Genomic DNA, 22103 nt, shown 5'->3' on the forward strand with positions numbered 1-22103 from the left:
CTCTCCCTCTCCCTCGCTTCCCGCCTCCTCTCGCTACCTCCACCTCCACCTCCGCCACCCACCGCCCGCAGCGCCTCCTCCTCTCCTCCTCTCTTCCTCCTCCCCTCTCTCTTTTTGGCAGCCGCTGGACGTCCGGTGTTGTTGGTGGCAGCGGCGGCATCCTAAGCAGCAGCAGCCCCTAGCGCGCGCCAGCTCGTCCGCTCTCGCCGCCCCTGCCCTCTCCAGCTCTCTCCATCCCGACTCCCGAAAGGTGCTGGGCGAATCCGGGGCGGCGGAGGCCGAGCGGCTGCAGCGGCGGTACTGGCGGAGGCAGCGGTAGCAGCGGCGGGAGGCAGGATGAGCGCACGCGGTGAAGGCGCCGGGCAGCCGTCCACATCAGCCCAGGGACAACCTGCCACCCCGGCGCCACAGAAACGAGGACGCGGCCGACCCAGGAAGCAGCAGCAAGTCAGTACGCCGGCGCGGAGGGGCCACTCAGCCCACCCGCGACGCCTCTGCCCCGGGGCCCCGCGACACGCCGGGCGACCGGAGCGCGGGAGCGCAGCAGCCAAGGCGGCGCAAGCTAGCCCGCCGGCCACCCGGGTGTAGGTGGGCGGGAGCCCAGGTTCCCCTGGAGAGGGCGCGGGGCAGTCTCCCCGGGTCCCCGCGCCCCACGGCTCCGGGAGTCAAGGCTCCCGCAGCTCGCCGCAACCACCCGGCAGGAGGTGGGGTCCCGCGAGGCGTGGACCGGGACTTTCGCTATTGTGCGCAGCCCCGGAGTGGCGCGGCGTGGCTGGGGGGACAGCAAGCCTCGGGGGTCCCACAGATTAAAAGCGTCGCTTTGTCAGCCGCTTTTGCGACTGAGACTGGGGCGTTCAGGAGGGTCAGGACTCGGCGAGTCGGAGGCTCTGAGACCCGCGGCTTCCTCCAACTTCTCGTGGCCGCCTTACGGCAGGAGGCTGGTGCGCTTCGGCTGCCCCCTCGGTGCCCTCCCCACACTCCATGGCCCAAGGCTTGCGCCCTCCCGACAAAGAACGCGTGCAGAGCCAACTGCCCTCCTGGTGCCTGCGGGAATCTTTAAATGCCCGCCGAGCTGCTGAAGCCTCCCGGGCTGGTGGGGAAGGGAGCCCGGGGGATCCCAGGCCCCCGTGGACTCGGGAAACGCTCTTTGCCCTGAGAGCTTTGGAAGGAAAGTGCACGGTAGCTAGGGTCGCTTCCCGCCAGGAGCCGGGTCCCCCTTCGGCTCCTTGATCCCGAGCCTCTGAGCAGCCTAAGTTTTAGCGTCCTTCTGGGCGAGTGGCTGGGGGCTGGGAAGGGATGGTCGAGGGGCATCCAGGACCCCGCGGAATGGAGGGTTTTGTCTGCGGATGCAACCAATTAAGCGTGCAGCCGGCTATTGCAGAGCTGTGCGCTGCGCCCAGGGCCGGCCGGGGCGGGGGTTGGGGCGTCCGTAGCAATTTCCTAGTCTAGGTCTAGGGACCCGTCTATTGAGAACAGTTAAACTCCCTTCCCGGCCTTTAAAAAAAAAAAAAAATCTCATTTCTTCTTTTGCTTTAAACCGCCTCCCTCGGGCCGATAGGCGGATTAGAAAACAACCCTAAAGTCCTAAATTGCCCCCGAAGCGCTAGGTGGGGAATGTTTGCTAGTGTGTTTTAGAAAAAACCGAGGAGTGTACCTTTTGGAAATCATCAAAGGAAACAAACTAATCTAGAGGCCTCCGCGTTTTCCCGCTCTGCCCTTAGCTACACTTTACAGTGCATTTGGATCCTGTTTTCCACCTACCAGGAAGTCTCCGCTCTACCCCCTTACCACCAGCCACCCAGGTTTTCTGAATTCTGCTAATCGCGCCCCCCTCCCCCAAAGTCTAAAGGAAAAGGCCGTGGGATTCGGAGGTTGCTGGGAGCTTTTACCTTTGAGTTAAGGCCGAGTTCACAAAGAAAAATGTGTTTCCGATGTGTTTGCTCCAAGTGCCCACTGGCGCTAGTCTCCAGTAGAAGTTTCTAATCACCCCCCTCTACTGACCCCCTCCCCCGCTCTCTAGAATGCGAACTTCCATTGAGAACGCTCACGAGTTGTAATTAAGCACCCAGTCTGAATGAAACAAGAGTAGATGATTCACCGGAGAGACGTTCAGCGTCCCAGGCGAATCTATCGTCCTGTTTTCTTAACTGAGTATTGGCTACTTAGCCTAGCACCCAATAAAGTAAAACGTTAATATACCTGGTGACCTCGTGGCTGTTTCAATTTCTCTTTCCCACATACTTATATTTTCTCCCCGCCACCCGGTCTGTCTTTCTTTCCTCCGCCCAAGAAATTTCTTTTTTAAAAATGTTTTGAAGGCAACATGCTTATTTTTGTAAAAAGATATTTAAAATTTGACTGGAGACCATGCCTGTCTCTCCAAAAGGAAGTGGGGGAATTGAAGCAATTATCTAGATAATTCAAGCAAAACCTCCCACCTCAGATTTACCATAATTATTTGGAAATTTTAGGGGGTGTGGGATTTTTCTGAGTTGAAGAGTTTGGATAATCGCTCCAACATTTCACTCAGAATGTGTGGGTTGAATCCTAAACCACCTGGAACACAGGCACATAGAGGTGACTACAGGCTATGCCCCCCCCTTTTGTCTCCTTTTACCTTTCCAGTTATCTACCACTATTTTTGTTGTTTGAAATAGGTAGTGGTAGTCATATGGAATGTTTATTATTTCTGTGAGTTGCCAAGGGCGGAGTTATACTTTGTACCTTTAAAAATACATGCTTTTCTAGGGCGCGCATCCTTCCCCAGGGTTTGACGTCAATTTGATTTTTGCAGTATAGCTCGGTTTTCACATGTAAAGTAGCTTCCTCCGGGCACACTGGGATTCAGACTCTGGCTTTGTGTTGCTCCCTTTTGTCAGAGCTGCACCACCACACCACCCTCCAACTCTGCTCCCACCGAATGACTTCCAGCAGGTTGGTCAAGCAGCTTGTGCCGGAAACACTGCCAGCCCGAGTCAGGGTCAATTTCTTTCAGCCGGTCTGCCCACAACAGTTTTTCTTTCCTCTTTACAATTAGGAGCCAACCTGTGAGCCCTCTCCTAAGAGACCCAGAGGAAGACCCAAAGGCAGCAAAAACAAGAGTCCCTCCAAAGCAGCTCAGAAGGTGAGAATTTTCCAGTCTAGTTCTCCCAATGTTACCAATGACTTCCATGTACATTTTTCTTTCTAAATCTACAATCAGGATTGGTCTCAGCTGGGTAACCCCAAGACATTTTTCCTGAATTTCTTAGATTGGTCTTAACCCCTCCCCCACCCCTTCACCCCTGGGTTGAGGCTTAACTTAAAAGTTTCCTGAAGTTACAGTGATTTAGGCAAACAAAACACCATCCAACAGTATAAAGATTAAGAGTTGGGGGGGGGGGGGGGAGACCGGGAAAGGGCTGGGGGTGGGGTGGGGGCAGAAATGATACCATTCATATTTACACCCAAGGTGAACTAGTTGAGAATAAACCAAAGCTAGAGGTTTTGGCAGGTGGAGATGTTCCAGTCTCCTCTGGGGAAAAACATAATTGAGATTAATTTATTCGCTGCTTATTTACATGATGACAAGAAGCCAAGTCCCTTTATTAATGTTAAGTGCTTGTCAAATGGATGCTAATTAAAAAGAAATCCAATTATGGGCTACTGAAAAGATTTCATGAGTTTCACAGCTTTTAATGTGGTGGTAAAGTATAATATTTGGGTCAGATCTGCATGATACCATGTCACAATCAGAAGAAACTTTCCCCCAAACTGTCATACTCTCAGTTAGAAAATTTTAAGTTTTAAAAATAAAAATTTGGCTTATTTAAATTTTTTTTGGTAGTGGGGGGATGTGATAGAATCCAAATCAAGTGTGACAATTATTTAAAAAAAAAAAACAAAACAGATTTTAAATTGCACCTTGAAAATCATTTCATGCTGTGTGGTAACAAATGGGAAACACCTTGTAGCAAACACCTATAGAAAGAAAGGATAACAGTATATGTTACTTTGGGGTCTTATAAAAAAATTGGGAATAATTTGCATTTTATTTGTAAGTATGCCTTGCAGTAGAAAGTAATGGTTCAAAATTAGAAGTGAGTGTCCACATACCTTCTCAGTAGATTGAAATATACAGCATTTGTGCAAAAAGACTCTGTGCTCATCTTTGGGGAAATTAATCTCATGTGTGTATTTTCCTGTGTTGAGGGGAGAGAACTAGCCACATCGTATAGGCCCCTTCTCAGTGGTCCATTCCTGTCATGGACACTAGTGACAGAGAAAGGCCACTGAGGATGTCATTATCACTCTTGGCTGTTTTATTTTAGCAGGGTTGAACAGAGTTAAAAAAGCAGATTTCTTTAACATTTGAATTAATTGCCTCTTAATGTTGAGACCTGTAGTGAATATTTTAACCAACTATCCCTCAGTTGTTTCTAAATAATCTTGTTATTTAAGTAATAATACATAATCTAGTATTCCTAAGATGGATGCTTTCTCTTTCTTCTACTTATAAATTAACTAAAATAGGACTTTTTTTTTAACCCCAAAGATTCTGTTGTTTCTGTGACACTTATTTACCTGTGCTCTAGGGGCAGCACAGGAGTGTCTTGGTAGGTATTAGTAGATATTTAAAATGTGATGTGATCACTCTGAAAATGCCTCATCACAATGCAACTTAAGGCATCTTTAAAACTCACCATAAATACATGATTTGAAGGTTGATATAAGAAGGAAGGTGGATTATCTTCTTGATGTTTCTGTGTAAGCTTCCACTCAAATGGATAGGTAGGAATGATCACATGGTCTCTTCACTTTAAAAACTTTAAGGTGGACAAAAGGGATGGTAAGACTTGTGCCTGATTTAACACATAGAGAAACAAACAAAACAGAAAAAGTGTATCTATTTCCAAGCATGTTTGGTTTTCAGTGACTATAGCCAGAAGTATCTACAGCTGGCCCCACTGGGCTGCCCTCTTCTTGTAGTTCCTCTTGTCCATCCACATACTTGTGTGATTGCTGCCATACAAATACTTCTCCCCTCAGAGAAGACCTTTCTCTGAAGTCTTTCATTCATCATCATTTCATATACTTCTGTTACAAATGGTAACAATGCTAAAATGTAAGATTGTAACATTTTTCAAATGTAACAGTTTACAAGTATAAAATAAATGTTACAAATGTGAAGAAATCCATTAGCAAATGTGAATAGTTCTAGAATGTGGCTATTATTTTTCTTCAGCTCTATAAATCACTCTTCATTTGGAGAAGATGACACTGAAGACATTGATAAGTCATTTCTGGAATGGATAAAATTAAGGTGTTTCCCTTCCAAATGTTTTTATTGGGGATACTCCTATGCCTTTATACACAGGACTACCAACTGTGTATTGTATCCTAACAAGGCATGTTTTATTTGAACTGAAAAACTTTTCAGAAAGTTATACAGTTCAAAACATGCAAGATGAAAATACCTTACTAGGCTAAGCTGAATACATGTGAGAAAACCTGTGTGATTAATGAAGTTAGTATTTTTTCTGTATTTTGAAAATCCTATCACACACACACACACAGGGGTGGGGAGGGAGAGAGAGAGAGGGCTAGTAAGAGAGAAAAACACACCTTCAAAGAAGGGAAGATGTAGTATACACTAGAGTTCTGATAGATGTTTAAATTTTCTTGCTGGTTTGGAACTTAAAAAAAAAAAAAACAAAACTAAGTTTATGCTTAGACTGAGTACCTGGCCTTGGGCGTTTGAAAACAAAATTGCTCATTAGACACTTAACAGTGAGAAACTTGACAGTACATGCAGAATACTACAAGACCAGGTGAATGAACAATTATTAAATTAGCTATCCTTTACATTTCAATAGAGTTGATTTTTGTGAGACATGCACAAGAAACAAATTTGTAAAAAGGCAATTTGTTGTGTTTAGACTATATGAAGGAGACGATAATTATTCTTCCATCTAAATTAATTCTGTGGATAACCTATGTGTGTCCATAATAGTCATTCCTGGGAATTCTTCTACTCTGGATGTAACCTTAATAAAAAAGAAATTAGAAGTTGATATCTTCTGGACTAATGGTTTGTCTGAGTATGTGAATGTGTCTTTATTTTCGTGTTCATTTGTTTTTAGCTCCTGGGATACTGGTGACCAGTTGTCTTCTAACCTTTGTGTTATATTCTGGTGTCCCCTGTGGTTGGACTTTCCTGGAAATGCTTTATATTTTCACCTTTCTTATGTTCAGAGAAAAGGATGGTGTCACCTCCTTCATGTTGTGTTTAGAATTTTGTTGTTCCCTTTTAATCAGGAGAGAATGCTGGAGGGTTGACACTCAAATCTACTTCAGGCCATAGGTCAAACTGAGCTTCAGGCTACAAAGCGGGTCTCATCCAAGCCCTTGTGAGAGTGTTGAATGAAGTCTCAACAGAAAGATGTCAGGCACGAGAAAACCCTAGTTCATAATCTCAGAACTTTGCATGGTCCCCTTTCACGTGACGTGCAATGGTCAGACTAGAGGAACAGATCACAGGATGCAACTTGCATCTGGGCAAAGTCTGTACACTTGGAATAACACATTCAGAATAAACATCTAATTCCAGCTTCAGACATAATGGAAACAAGCCCTGAGGCTAACTGGGTCCTCTGTAGACTGAGTTCACATCCTTTGCATTCCTGGAATTTGATTAGTTTTATTACTAATATCAATGACAGACGGTTTGGGAATAGAGAGATAAGGTGAGGCTTATTCACCATTTTGTATCAACTGCAGAGGCTAGCTGCTAGGTGAGGGCAGGATTTTCTCACCCATGGAAGAGAGGGCGGGACCAAAGGCAGTCTTTGTTGATTCTGTCAAAGATGACCCTGGGGATGACCATAAAGCTCCAGCCTGTAGTTTCTCCAGCACTAATGTGACTTAATGCCATTCCTCTGTGTTTTAATGAGCAGGTAAGTTCTTGTATGAGTCTCAGGGGCCTGGTAGGCCACACATAAAGCAGCTATAAAGAAGGAGTGTGCAGTTATCTTCTTTGTCCTTTTAATCTTTGGGGTTGACTTACTTCAACAGTGAACTCAGTTTAAACTTCACTTCGCCAGGGAAGAAAAAGCCTTAGTGCATCTGTAAATTCTGTACGACATGACACTATCAAGTTATCCTAGATCGTGACTCAAGTCGGGGAGATTCAGATACATCAGGGTTATTTTATCTAGTTACTTTAGACCAGGGAGACCCACACTCCCATTTCTCCGGAAACTACCAGGCCTCTTACCTCTTTCCTCCAGAGCCCCCCACTTCCCATTACTTCACTGACCTATATCTTTGACTCATATTACTTCAGCTTACCTGTATCTTTGACCCATATCATCTCAGAGTCTCAACAGATCACTCTGCAAAGGAGGCTGAATGTTCCATATTAGGATCCTACTGCATTTCTTCTCTTTGAGAAAACATAGGGTGATGAGGAGCATTTTGCACTGGTTAAGTCATTCAAACCTCCCTTGTCTTGTGAGCTGACTTTTTGCAGTTTCCAGAGTCCACCTTGGAACTCCACAGCTTACACAGGGATGGAAACTAAATTCAGAACCCCGGGTGCTAAAGTTCTTCGCTGAGTACCTGTGCCCAGTTAACCCGAAGGTCGGACAGAGAACCAGCAATATTTTAAAACTGATTTATGTTTTATTTGTAGAGCATCATGCACTAAAAAATCTTGAATGGCATATTCTGGCATTTATTTATCTTTTAGTGCTAGAAGTGAAATCTGAGACCTTGCACAGGCTAGGAGAGAGCTTGACCAGAGGCTAGGAGAGAGCTTGATCACAGGCTAGGAGAGAGCTTGACCACAGGCTAGGAGAGAACTTGACCACAGGCTAGGAGAGAGCTTGACCATTGGAGAACACCCCTAGCTTTCCTGTGAACCTTTCTCATTGCTATTTTATCTCACTTCGAAGGAGGTAGGGAGTCAGTTTAGAGTATGGAAGTCTCTAGCTTTGAATGAGAGAACTCTACCTACAAATTCAGCTTTGGTTTTAACCTACTGTGTATATATGAGCAAGCAGATGAGCAAGCTAATGGCATAATTCATACACAGAATTCCTTGGGTGTAAGCTGCAAAAATCATGGGATGTTCTATGTCATGTGAGCAAACTGTGTGCTTTCAAGACTAAAAATGGCTGTACTTAACCTTGGGAAACCATAGAACTAGATTCTCGAAATAATGAAATGAGAATTTATTCAGTGTTTAGTCCAAATGGTTTTGGGAGTTGAATTCAATGCCAGTGTATGTTGGTCCACACTGATTATTATTATTTTAGAGAAGCTAGGTGTATTTTTCTAGGTTATGATTAGATGTTCTTGTGTTCTATACACTCTTGCGGTTCAAGCATGGTTTAATCTTTTTAAAATATGAGAATACAAATATAAAAAGATAAATCAAGCCCCTTGCACATGCAGCTGTTTTTGTTTGTTTGCTTGTTTTTAATTTCCTAGTTCTCTGTGTTCAAACACTTACCAGTTTGAAATAGGGATCCTTGGCTTGTATGTAACAACATCCACTAAAACGGAAACATACAATGAGAGCATTTAAATGGTAAAAATTGGATAGCTATCTAAATGTCTAAACTTGACCCGAGTTAGACTTGAACTAGCCTCTTGGTTCTCGCCATCAGTCTCTTTTATTTCTTCATAAAAATATTGAAAATATTTTTCACAGAAATATAGGAATGTTAAAAATATTTTTCTGTGACTACTCATTTATTCTAAGGGGATTTCTTCTTTTTAAATTTTTTTTCTTGCTTTTTGTTTTCTCTTTTATTTTCTTAAATTCCTTCTTCTTACACCTTACCTCTGGCACTTTTGTTTGGAATGAGACCATCTCTGTGAAGAAAAGACCTCTTCGGCCATGCCATCAGGTTGTGTCAAGCTCCACTCCCTGTAGAAACCCACCACAACCCTGAGTGTCCTGTGAAGTGGGACCCTTTGGAGGGAATGGCTGCTGTACTTAAATGCAGTATTCTTGGAGACCTACAGACTCAGCAGGGACTCTCTGTAAGGGCATTGTTTAAAAGTAGTAGTGTGACATTACATTTGAGTTCTTGTTCAATGCTGGGCCCAGGCCCCTCACGAATAAATTGATCATTTAAAGTGTGAAGATAGATCCCTGTGGTCTTCACCAATGATAAACCTGATTCAAAACTGTAAACTACCATGTCCCGTGTTCAACCCCATTTCTGGGGATTGCCCAGTGTTCTTACAATTCCAACCACAAGGTCGATGTACCTCATCTTCCTTAACTACCGCACAGACGAAAGGAAAGGTGTGAGGAAACTCCACGTGCAAAGTCTCCAACACACGAAGGCAGAGAAATATGTGTCTTTTGCCACTAATGCTCAGAGATCCTGGGCCCCAAAATAATCTGTAAGGTTTGGGGATTGCCGTAATGCAAATGTTTTCTTGTTTGTCAAAGGAAAAGGCTACAAGAGATGGTTTTAATGTTTTTTTATCAAGCTCCTGAGGTTGATGGGAATAGGAAAACTATGTATGCATGCACGCACTCGAGCACTCATGCACACACTCACGCACGCACTCACGCACGCATGCTTTTCCCCATCCTTTTTCCTTTCTGCTGTCTCTTTTCCTCACATCCTCCCTCCCTCCCTTCACCCCCTCTTTTTTTTACTTCCTTTCACAAACAGGTAGTGAATACTCTCTCTAATATCCTGGCCCCAATCGAGGGAGATGTTCACAAGATAAGTGTTCTGTTTTAATTTTTATAAAATACGGAAATAACCACAAGCTTAGAGTACCCAGCACCTCTTAAAGAGATATATATCCTGCACTCCCACGGACTTGCTTCTAAACATTTCAAATTTAGGATACGATTCTGAATTATGCACTTTGCCAAGGCATAAAGAATATAATGAAAGCAGCCAAGGAAGAAAGTACCTTTGGTCTGAGGGAAGTACATACCAATGGGATGGTGCTGGTCAGTCTGAAATCTTGTTTTCTCAGAGGCAGAAAGCCTACTGCTTTTCTCTCTTCTCTCTGTAGCAGCAGAAAGCTGTTATGTTAGAACTAGCTATGTCTCAATTGTATGTGTGTATGGAGCACAGAACCAAAATCTACCCCACAAAAAGCCAAGCAAATATCCGCCTTTGTAGTACCGTATATGTTCATGCTTTAAAACAAGTGCCCTTGGTGTTTTGTTTGCCTTCTTTGAGAGAGAGCCCCAGTGAGCATTAAACACACACACACACACACACACACACACACACACACACACACACACACGCAAGCCTGTTAAAGGCACAATTTTCTAGTGTCTAAAAATCTTGGAGCTAATCTGGTTTACACATGAAAACCCCGGCTTGTTTTGCAGTCTTTGTGGGGTTGGATTGGAATGTTTCTGTAACGTGGGTTTTAAAGAACAAGCAAGCCTCCCAGATCGGGGCCACACAACACAGCCAGCATGTTTCCTCTAGATGTCATCTCAGAAGAGAGTTTCAGTTTACACGGGACACCAGCCTCTAAGACCAGGAGAGCAAGTTTATTTTTAACAAGTCAGAATGATAATCATGATCTTGCACCCTTTTGTTAATGGTATGAATCTTATTTCTCAATGGGCTTTTTGTAAAAGGGATAATGGTTTAAAACTTATCTTATTTGCAAGACTCCCCCACCCACCTTTCTTTGAGAGCTCTGTTTTCTCCGGCTTTACAATGTGGGGAGAGCCTTTAAAAAAAAAAAAAAAAAAAGCTCCTTCTCTTGAGTAGATTTCAGATACAGCCAGGTCACATCGAAGCCCCTAGGATGTATGAATTAAACAGAAATACCTGATAAAGCCCGGTTACCTTCAAGGTTAAAAGCAGTCTTCTCTCTACTCTGAGGACCACCCCAGCTCCCATGAGAAAGCCTTCCTGTGTTTCATGTTCCTGTAATTCATTACTGGGTAAACTGTGGACTCAAAGCTGCTTCCAGAGATGAGCTCAGATGAGGCTCTCTCCCAGGGGACTGTGAGCCTTTATAACTCACCATAAACAGCAAGGCATTTCTTCAAAGTTTTCTTCTAGAAGGAGTCAAGTCACATATACTGGAATAGTTTTTGCCTTGGTTCAACTGCTTGTGGGACTGGATCACAACTTGAAAGAAACCTTGGCCTTAAGCCTTTTATTCTGATAGGTATGAAAAGACATTTTTGAGCATCTTGTTTGGGGTGGGCACTTTCATGTATCTTGATATACTCCTCAAAGCTAAGCTTACCTCTACTTTGCTGAGGAAATCCAGTGAAGGCTTCCAGGGATAGGTCATAAAGCTAGGATGTCTGAGAAAGGTCTTGGACCCAAGCTTTATAAAGCAAGACACCTTCATCCATGCAGGGGACAATTTAGGAAGGCTTAGTGGTTTTCTGGGTGACCCCAGAGTTCACATACCTTAAAAATCCATGCTCTCATGACTAAAGGTGAGGCCGTGCCCTAACTCTCACCATAAAGGAATCCCTGGTTGACCCGGAACAAAACCAGAAGCAATCGACAGACTCAAATCTTACAGTTAGCTAAAGATCTTAAAAGTACTAAAATTCCTGTTAGCTTTCAGAAATGAGCTAAGTCAGTGGCTCTGGTAGCAGAGCCCTCTCAGGCCCTGGCAAGGGAGCAGCAGCAGTTTGGAGAGTCAAACAGAGCTGGGTTCGAATCTCACGAATCTCACGGCACGGCCATCACTCATTTGCATTATGTCTGATCTAACTCATCTGGGATTTAGTTGCTCATCTGCAAAGTGAAGTAATGTTTCTGTTACAAGGCTGCTCTAAGGGTTGAAGTAACATGTGTACCTAACTTAATCCAGGGTACTTTAAATGCTTAATTAAATCAGAGATGATGTTATAATCATATAAAGATTGTTCTAATAATGAACCTGGATTAACGTATGGCTGGATACCTATGCCATATTTGCAGATTCCCTCCCTCCCCTCTCCCTTACTCTCTCTTTCTCCCCCAACCTCTCTCTCCCCCACACCTCTCTCTCCCCCACCTCCCTCCCCCCACCTCTCTCTCCTCCCACCTCTCTCTCCTCCCACCTCTCTCTCCCCCACCTCTCCCTCCCCCCCCACCTCTCTCTTCCCCCCACCTTTCTCTCCGCCCACCTCTCCCCCTCACCTCTCTTCTCCCCTCACCTCTCTCTTTATCATCATTTATGTTCATCTATTTTTATTTGTTAAGTTAAAGGAGGAAGAACCACTCACTGCAGGCTGTTAATATCTCATTTCAGTATCACTGAATCAAGATACATGAGCTATTCATTTCGGTAACAAAACTAAATTGCAAAGCAAATTGTCCTGATTCAGTCTGCCTCCATTTTTGCATTGAGGGGTCTTGGGATGTTTCTTCTGTACAACAGTGTGCTCTCATCTCTTTTTTTCAGAAAAGTATAAACTTGTGTTTCTTATAGAAGGTAGGTGTGTGTGTGTGTGTGTGTGTGTGTGTGTGTGTGCACTGGTTGCATTGATGTGCTTGGGGAATGGAGTGAGGATGACTAAAGCTAATTAGTTACTTTCTGAATGTTAAAATTGGAATAAAGTAGAAATAACTAATATCAGAAAAAAAATCTATGCAGAAGAGCAGCGAAGCAAACTCAAGAAGTAATGGATTCATATCAAATTCATGTTGACTGTGGAACTGTTGTTAATAATGCCAATCTTTAATTAGTTATTTTTCTGTAGCCATGGTTCAAATGTCTGTGACACACAGTGGTGACTTTCTCTGGTGTTTTTCATCCTCTTCCTACCCCCTTTCTCCCCCTCCCTCCCTCTTCCTACTTTAGGCTGAATGATTGATAGGTGGTTGTTTTGGGCACTGAACAGGAAATCAGTCATTCAGAAGTTGTAAGATATTTATTGTTTCATATTAAAGCACATATATACTATTTCTTACATTCAGACTTGCTTTCCAGAGTAATGCAGAGAGAACTAACTATCTTATGATTTAAAATTAACATGTCAATATTAATTTTTCTAACCGGTTGCAAAAGGAGAGTCTTGACCATTGAAGGAATGTTCATTCTGTAAAATGTTAATTTGCATAAATTATAGGATGTGGGAATATATCTTTTGTGTAACCAGAAACAAAGGCGAAATGGATTTAACAAAAGCATATTCATGAATTTCAGACGTCACTCCACAGGAGTCTTTGGGTTGTATAGATGCCTCTTTATACCAGCAAACAGTGAAGAAGCAGCCACTGAGAAACGCAGAAGATGAAGTAGTGTAAAAGAGAAAGATTGCTAAGACACTCTTGATACCTCATCTGCAGTCCAGAACATTCTAACTGGAAAAGTCTTGCTTGGTGGAGTGTTTGTGGGTAATACCAGCCAGGAAACTACATGGCTTCCTTTTTTCCCTCCTGTTTTACAGAAAGCAGAGACCATTGGAGAAAAACGGCCAAGAGGCAGACCTAGGAAATGGGTGAGTAAGGACCTACATGATTTCCATGCCTAGAAGGAAGAGAGTGTCTTTTTTTAAACCTAGAATGAAAACAGAAAAAAAAATTTTTTTTCTCATGGATGGTGTGAATTGGTAACTTCTGATTTGATGAAGCTTTGGAAGACCAAGGCCCTGGACCTATGATGATTTCTTACCACTTGACTCCAGAATTTAGAGCTTGTTTTCTCTGGAGGTGACTCCTTCCTTCTTTCTCTTTCTAAACCAAAGAAGTCTTCACTTCCCCCCCCCCACAGAGTAACAAACAGCCAATTTGTGTGTGGATTTGGGTAACTAGAGTCAAAGGTATTATTCCCAACCCTCAGAAGTTGGGAACAATGCTGTCAACATTCAGGGGAAACATGTATGAGGACAGTTTTCAAAACTTTTGAAAACTTTTTATTTTTCTCTTTCTGGTTTCCTCTCTGGTTCTTCTTTTGGACTAATCTTATTTTCTAGGTGGTCTGTGTTCTTTAGCACATTGGCTTCTCAGGAAACAGGTGTAATTTCCAGTGTTCCCAGCAAACCTTAATTATCATTCTACAGAGGGACAAGAGAGGCACTGGTGCCAGGCACCTTACCCACCTTCTCCTGGAATGTCCCTCCCACTGGCGTCTCCAAGGCAAAGAAAGCTATTTCTCAAGAAGGTGGCTGGCTCCCCTGGCCCCAGCCAGTCTGCCTTGCCCTTTGCTCCCCTCCCCCAAAGCATTTCCCTGGTTTGTGCCTGCTCTCTCTGACTTGTAACATTCCTTCCTGCTCTTCTGGGCTGTGTTTCCCCAGTTAGTTTGCCGGTCCTTTCTCCCCGGTTCTGCATGGCTTTCTATTTATACTTTGGTGTTGTTGTCTTTTATTTCATTTATTCATCTTGTATTTTCCTCCTCTGCTCTCACATGTGTGAGGATAAGATTTCTTAGCACAGGGAAACAAGGACAATGTTTAGATTAAAAACATCGCAGTGCTGCAGTGTGGCCGTAAAATGAATGGGTTTTATTTAACCTGCTTCCCAAGAAGTGACTTCTCTCCAAATCTTATCTGCAGGGCCATCCTTCAGCCTTAAGACCATTGCCTTAAACAATGGGGTCGCACAGCCCCCATGCTGCCTCTTCCTTCCCCAAATGCTCAGGACTTAGAATATCTTCACTCCACTTTGGAAGCCCCCCTCCCTCTTCTCCATGCCTAACCCCTGAAATATGTAAAGCAGTTGCTTTCATTAATTTCAATGTCATCAGTACTAAGCCTTTAAATATTTGAGAACAATTAACAGGACCCATTTCCCGCCTCGCCTCCTACATAAAGGAACTTTCTTATTCATTGCCCAGTAAGTTTGTTCTTTTAAAGGTTCTGAAATATGTTCCCCAGAGATAAGCATCGTATTCTAGGTGCGGGTTCTGTAGGTGGTAGCTTTATTACCTCTCTTGTACATAGGTTATCTATTGCGGCTTAATCAACTCCCCTGCAATATACTAGTGTGAACAGGCTATTCCCTTTTGCTCCCCTGCTCTAGAGAATGGACAGCATGGAGCAGAAAAGCTCTACATAAAAGAGGTCAGACGCCTCTGCTAAGAGAACTCCAGCATTTGGCAATGCCTCCAAGGCCTAGAATTCGGAAGCTTCTAAACTTCAGGTCCACTTATCTGATTGGTTGGAAGTTGTTCATATCTGAGAGTGCCCCCAGACAACTCACACTGTAGTCTGATGGTCTCTCTCTAGTCTGATGGTGTCAGCCTTCTTATCAGCATGAAAGGTTCACTAACTGGGAAGTTAGCCATGCGGTTTCTCCTGGAAATCAGAAGGTACCACTGCTCTTTCGCTGTAGCCAGCACAGCGCTGACTATGTAGCTCTGGCATATGGGCCAAGTGCAGGCCTGCCTGATGTTTCCCGAGCACTCGGGCCTACTGATGACATGAGAGAGACCTGTATACTTTTCCTAATGGTCCAAGATCTTTGAGGTCAGGATTAGTAAGACTGAAATGAACTAAGCTGTAAGCGGATACAAACATGAACTAGGCAAATACCTTCTAGCAAGGAACCCCCTGCCTTTCATACCCACCGCCTTTGGGGGTATGCTTTAAGGTTCTTGAGTTACCCACCCCAACCCAGGTCTTAGCCATGTCTTCACTGAAATATTCTGCGGCTCCAGACTTGGTTGACAGATTACAACCAACCCCAGTGCTTCAGGGTGCACTCCCTTAGTGGCTCACAAAGCTGTTTCTACCAAATACAGAGCAATTAAAGGGTCTGTAGGTTTTTTTTCCCCCTAAGGAGTTCTTGTTTACTCAGAGGGCACCTGGACTATAGACATCTGACCTTCATTCTGGGTAAGAAGTCCTTGGAAGCGTCAGCTGTGGAGACCTTGTCTTCCTGAAGACTTACCTGCTCTTTCAATCCCCCCTCCCTCGCTATGAGAATGGGAAGTTTTGTATGGTGCACCGGACTGGGTCTTAGAAGAAGAGTCGCTCCACTTAGGAGAGGAAATCAAAGGAAATGGTATTATTTTTTCTAGACAACCTGTTTCCTCTTTGCTTGTATATCTTCTGCTGGTGGCTTGTGCAATCAGTCACAGAGAGGCCTTCTGTCCAGTGGCATTATTGGCTGGGAAGTTTGTATGGAGAAATAAATCACTGCATTTTCCATAGGAAATGGGCTTATGCTTTATGTAGGGATGGTTCTTTCCAACAGCTGCGTTCCCTGATATCCTTGAGTTGGAGACAGAATTTTGAACTTACTGGATATACTTGGTATTTAGCTTTGGGGCCAGGTTGTTCCCTTTCTTCTGGTAGGTTTTGTTTTAAAGTTCTTTTATTTTTTTAAAAAAGTCCTATTTTTTAAAACAAAACAAAACCGAAGACATTTATTTAAACAACATACTTGACTCAAAGGGAATTCAAGGATCCGTTCCTTTCCCAGTGTCCTTTACTCCTGATGGAGGCAGGTCACCTTGCATGTAGCAAATATATACAGAACAATTACAAATTGCCTTTGGTTTCACAAAGATCAGTGAAAAACATTAACATTCTCCAAGTGAATGAGGTAGGCAGGGAGTTTTATGTTTCACTTTTTAAAAAATTATATTAATGAGAACAAACAGCTTATTGGATTGTTAAGATTATAGAGACATGATGGGCCTACCACTAATGGAGAACAGGAATATGTTCATAGAACCCAGTGACTCCTCCCTAGACCATCACAGGCAGGCAGGCAGACAGACAGACAGACAGACAGGCCTACCACCAATGGAGAAAGGGAATATGTTCACAGAACCCAGTGATTCCTCCCTAGACCATCACAGACAGACAGGCCTACCACCAATGGAGAAAGGAAATATTTTCACAGAACCCAGTGACTCCTCTCTAGAACATCACAGACAGAAAGACAGACAGACAGACAGACAGACAGAGAAAGAAGAACAACATGTTTATGTACACACTGATTATGTTGTGTGTAATTAAGGAATGGGGAAGAGGAAATAAGTTCACTGTAGTAGTCAGGATGGGGTGAAACCAAACTGAATATTTATAATCAAGAATGTATTCTTGTCAACAACAAGATGCTGGAGACAAGTAGCAACTTCCCTTTTTTTCAGTAGACACCCCGTCTCCCTATGGAACACATCAACTGTAACTTCAGCCTCTATTTCCGACTGTGTGTGTGTGTGTGTGTGTGTGTGTGTGTGTGTGTGTGTGTGTGTGTGTATGTATGTGACTGACTGTCGCCTACCAATCTGGACCCTCATCTGTCTCACTGACAGACAGGACTGTTCACAGCAGGCTTTCATTAGTTTAAGGGCACTGTTCGCTTCTTGAACTACACCACAGAATGCCCTGCCCACCCCCTGCAAACTAATGGGACTGTAGTTCTCAGTCTTGATTCCTTCCTTGGGTTTTTACCAATCATGGTAAATGCTGGAGCCTTCTCAGCTGCCACTTCATAAATTAAGCCTCAGATATAGACCCTGTCTTATTGATCTCACAGATGTATATAACCTGCCTGAAAAAGAGTGTTTGGTGGAACTGGGATCAGTAGTTGGGTATTTAATCAAGAGTTGGTTTGCCAAAAGTATATGAATCGGAAGAGAGCCTGGCATCAACCCTGCTCCTCAGAAATGAAGAGGGACCGGCAGGTCCAGTGATCCCATGAGCATCTTAACTAGAGATGGTTAGAAGGACCCTACTGTCTGTTGCTTCCTTTGGTCTGTTCTCTGCTGGTTCGATTAGATTTCAGATCTATTATTTCAATAGGAGTTTTCTGGATTTTTCAGTCTCTGTCTGTGCAAGTAAGAGGTCAGATTTCAAAACAGGAGAGAACAGAACCTATATTCCCTTCATAGCCAAGAGCCAAGAAGAAGGATTTGGGGGCTTTGGGTTCAAGTTTTGACCCACTACTCAGCTAACTGTATCATCTTGAACAAATTATGAGATTATCCCAAGACGCCATTTCTCTTCTGGAAATGTGGGATTCTCAGAATTCATGTGAGTGTTAAGTGAGAAGATCTGTGTGAAGGCTCAGTACAACTCCCAAGGTATAGTGCTTGGTAAACGTTAGAGATCATTTATAACACCATTGTTATGTTCCTGCTTAATGCCAATGGCAGCCTCTGCTTTAGGGATCCAGCACCAGAAGTTAGGCAGGAGGCACAGAGAGAATCATATACCACACTGACCACTTTCTCTTGGGGTACAATGTCTTCAACTTGTCTCTGTTGCTTATCTTCGAGTTTAAGACTTGCTTACGAGTAGTATAAGACTGGTTTACTAGTGATATTAAAGTAGGTTTTACGTCTGTTCATATGAGGGAAAAATTTTACATTGATGCTAAAAGCCTTTCTCTTTATAGTAGAAGTTTGATGCTGTGTCTTAATTTGATTTGAAAAGTACCTTTATTGCTGTTGACCTTAATATGTGCTTATAGAAACTTGACAATTCTAGTTCTCAGAACATCTGTATCATGCCTTTAGTCGGTCCTCTTAACCGAAGCATTCAGGTAGTGCCTGCATTTCTCCATTTTGCCTTGAAGAGGTGCTCATTACCAAGCTGGTTCAGGGACAGAAAATGTTTTCAAAAACACCGGAGAGTGTGGTACTCAGGATGGGACACAAGGAGAAGTAAGGATGTTCTCTTTACTCGTGAAGCATACCATCCAGATGTTTCTTAGGAAGGCTACTAGGACTTCTGGGAGAAGAGGAACAAGGACCAAATAGAAGGACTCAGTGGGTGGAGACTAGCAGTGGCCTTACCTGGTTTGTTTCTAGAACATTTTCAACAAAGAAAAACACACCTTAATGGAAACTAATACTTTTATTTTTTCCAAAAGGAATAAAGTTATTCCAGAGATTATGAAACTGACCCAGAAATTGACCCAAGGACCAGGTGCCGACTTTCGAGGGTCACTAGGAAGTCACTAACAATCCCAGCTGTTTCCTTGGCTGCCGGTTGTCTTTATTTGGCTTTGGGGTGTGTGCAGGATGTTCAGTTAAAAATATACATTTCCACTTCACCTCCTTCCAGAGGCACTTTTATTAAAAAGAGCTTGGGGCACACAGGAAAATGATGTCGTTTTGCTAGTCACACATTTGAAGAGATTAGATCCCCAACAAGGGAGTTTTTGTTTTTCCTGCTTTGTAGCCATCTTGAAACGTAAGAGATGATTTGAGGACCTAGCAGGAGATGCTAACTCGGTAAATTTGGATCTCATTAGACCAACTGAAACTATTTTCTTTCAAGGACTTTAAGCATCCATGTGCTGAAGAACCTGGAAATCTACTTGAAAGAAAAGCATGAGGTCTCCATTTCTTATTTATTTTTTTTTTTTTTTACTGTCCAGATGTATGTTTCCGTTTGAAAAAATCTTGTACCCATTGTAACTTGACACTTGCCATGTTTACAATGAAATATAACTTCATTGTTTAGGAAGAGTTATCCAGTAATGCAGAATGCAGACAATTTTAAGGTTGTGTAGGGGTTAGAGGGGACGAAACAACCTTGATGTAACATTTCTTTTAAGTCAGCTAAGTGGAATTCATAAAAACAAGATTGTTTATTTTTCCTTAAGAATTTTCAATAATAACATGCTTTTGCACACCAGCAGATCTTCCCTAACACCCAGCTGTTGCACACGAATATTCCGCATGTTGCCACTAGATAGGTTTACACATCATCATATGGACCTCTTTTAAACACCCAGTTATAGTTGTCTTCATGACATTACCTTTCATTAAGTGTGTAACATGTGTTGGGTGGTGGTGACGCACACCTTTAATCTCAGCACTTGGAAGGCAGAGGCAGGTGGATTCCTAAGTTCAAGGCCAGCCTGGTCTACAGAGCAGGTTCCAAGACGGCCAAGACTAGACATAGAAATCCTGCCTTAGAAACAAAAACAAACAAAGCCAAAAATTATCACATGCTTAGGGCATTAAAGCTTTGTAAGTTATTAACAGCCATATAAGATTCTTTTGACATCATAGGTGATCTCATCCACACTGTCTGACATTTCCGTTTTCAATAACTTTGCCCGGAAAGTGGATCTTAAACATTGGTGGCCTGAGATTGAGACATCCTAAACTTGCCTTTGTTCTCTTGTCCGTGTTTGTTCTCTTGCTCTGATGCACCATTTAATCCCCAGTGCTTCAGAGACTCTGGGATTGTGTGGCTTTTTTTTTTTTTTTTTTTGTCAAACATTTTGCTAATGTCTTCTAAGGGTACTAAGGTTCAAACCTGTGCCAAGTCCTGGGAAGGTAAGGGCCAGCAAAGTGGATGGGAGCTGGCTTAGTCTGGAGAATCTGCAAAGGAAACCCATATTTTGAAGGAACTTCTCTTCATATGTAATATATGAATGGGTAGTGTGTCAGTGGGGCAGTACTGTGTTCTAAACACTACAGCGGTAAACAAATACAGTTTGATTTGTCAAAACGAGGAACATTTCATCTAGTTAACACGTGCTCGGGAATACAGGCATTGATGGCCCGCTACACGTTCTATCTAAAAGAGGGATCCGAAAGGCCTTGATAATTCTATTTAGATCTCACTTCTGTATAGGTTGCTCTCGGTGTTTCTGAGCAAAGCACTGACTGTGTGCAGTTTACCTTTACAAAAATATATTTTGAATGACCAGGTCTTAAGGAAGCTTCACTGCATAACTGAGTATCTCTGACTACTCTCTGTATTTTTTCTGATGATAAAAACATCTTTGCAGGTCAGGGGCATGTTTATGTGCCCACCTCTGACCCTTAGCACTGGAGACAGGAGAGGACGGGGCAGAGTCATTCACAGCTCAGGCTGCCTGGATTCAGATGTCACTCCCACTAGGCACATTCGTGCAGGACAAATCTTCCTCATGAGGTTGCTGTGAGGAACCCCATGAGGAGAAGACATCAGCAGCTTTGTTCAGCAAGCCTGCATACATCCCTTGTGGTTCTTGATCCTAATTCCATTTCAGGCCAATAGCAATGTCTAATTAATATTTAGAATACAACTTTTCTTTAGTGTAGATGAGCTCTCTATTAGAAAGCAAGCTCGTTGAATATTTTGCCAGTAGCAAGCGTAGATGGACATTGGTTATTAGCTTTACATTTTCTCTTAAATCTGATAGCTTGTGTTTTTAAAGAAACTGTAGAAGGTTTAAGCTGTAATGGTTAGAACATTGCCTCCGAATAGCTTCAAATGCTAGCACATGCCTCGCCCCTTGGTAAACTGGCAGTAGGTCCATTTCACAGGTCCCCAAAGGGCTGTGCATCGAGTTGCTTCTGTTTCCATCTCTTTCGTTCTGGAAACGGCAGTCGGATTTCTAAAATAGATTTGAGCTCAGACCCTTGAAAGAACTTTTTGACCCTGTTTTGGATCATCTCCCAGTAGAACTCACTGTTGGTTTAAACCTCACGTAGCTTTCTAAGCTGGTTCCTCATGTTGTAGACAGAGCTCATTCTAACGTCCTGTTTGTGTTCCGTTTCCTTGCCGTTACACTTGACTACTAGCATGACATTAAAGGAAAGGGGGAATCAGTCCATAATGCCTTTTAATCCTCCGTGGGTACCTTATAGAATTTACATTGTGTAGAGAGGCAATGGGTGTACTACCAGTGTTTTGCGGGGAGGTAGTTGAACCCAGAAAATGTGCATATGTGTGTATATATGTGCATATGTATGTGTGTATATGTGTGCGTATGTATGTGTGTGTATGTGTATGTGTGTGTATGTGTGTGTGTGTGTGTGTGTGTGTGTATGTGTGTGTGTATGTGTGTGTGTGTGTGTGTGTGTATATACATTTATAAACCTAAGTTTCTTCTTCTGGGTGTAGAAATTATGCCCAGTTCTTCCTTCCAGCCCCATGCTTTCAGAAATATGTATTCATAAATACCTTGGCCATATAGCCTGGCTCTGCTCTGATTAGATCATAACTAAACTAAGCCATTCATTTTTGTTTACATTCTGCCACATGTCTGGTTACCTGTGCTCAGGTACCATGAGTCTGTCTCCTCACAGCTTCCCCAGGCAGATCTCTTAAATCTTTACAACAATCTCTGGGGCATGAAATAGTTGATGCTGGTGCAGTTTCAGCCTGCTCCCTAAGGGATGCTCAGGAAAGCATTACTTGTGTCGTAATGACTAAAAGCCGTGGGTATGCATCAAGTCAGTTCTTCCTTTTCCATAATATCCCA

The 22103-nt window shown here is 43.1% G+C and overlaps 1 protein-coding gene across 1 annotated transcript in view; it reads left to right on the forward strand.

Annotated features, from left to right (window-relative positions):
• Positions 1–336: 336 nt before the first annotated feature.
• Positions 337–22103, forward strand: part of HMGA2 (high mobility group AT-hook 2) — a gene marked incomplete at both ends in the record, with an annotated part of 105837 nt that continues 84070 nt past the window's right edge. The window contains 3 exons of the mRNA XM_080934973.1: positions 337–447; positions 3038–3124; positions 13388–13438. Of these exons, the coding sequence (XP_080791099.1) occupies positions 337–447; positions 3038–3124; positions 13388–13438 (249 nt within the window). The remainder of the gene's footprint in view (positions 448–3037; positions 3125–13387; positions 13439–22103) is intronic.

The sequence above is a fragment of the Micromys minutus genome (assembly GCF_963924665.1).
Source record: "Micromys minutus genome assembly, chromosome: 22".
Classification (NCBI taxonomy): domain Eukaryota; kingdom Metazoa; phylum Chordata; class Mammalia; order Rodentia; family Muridae; genus Micromys; species Micromys minutus.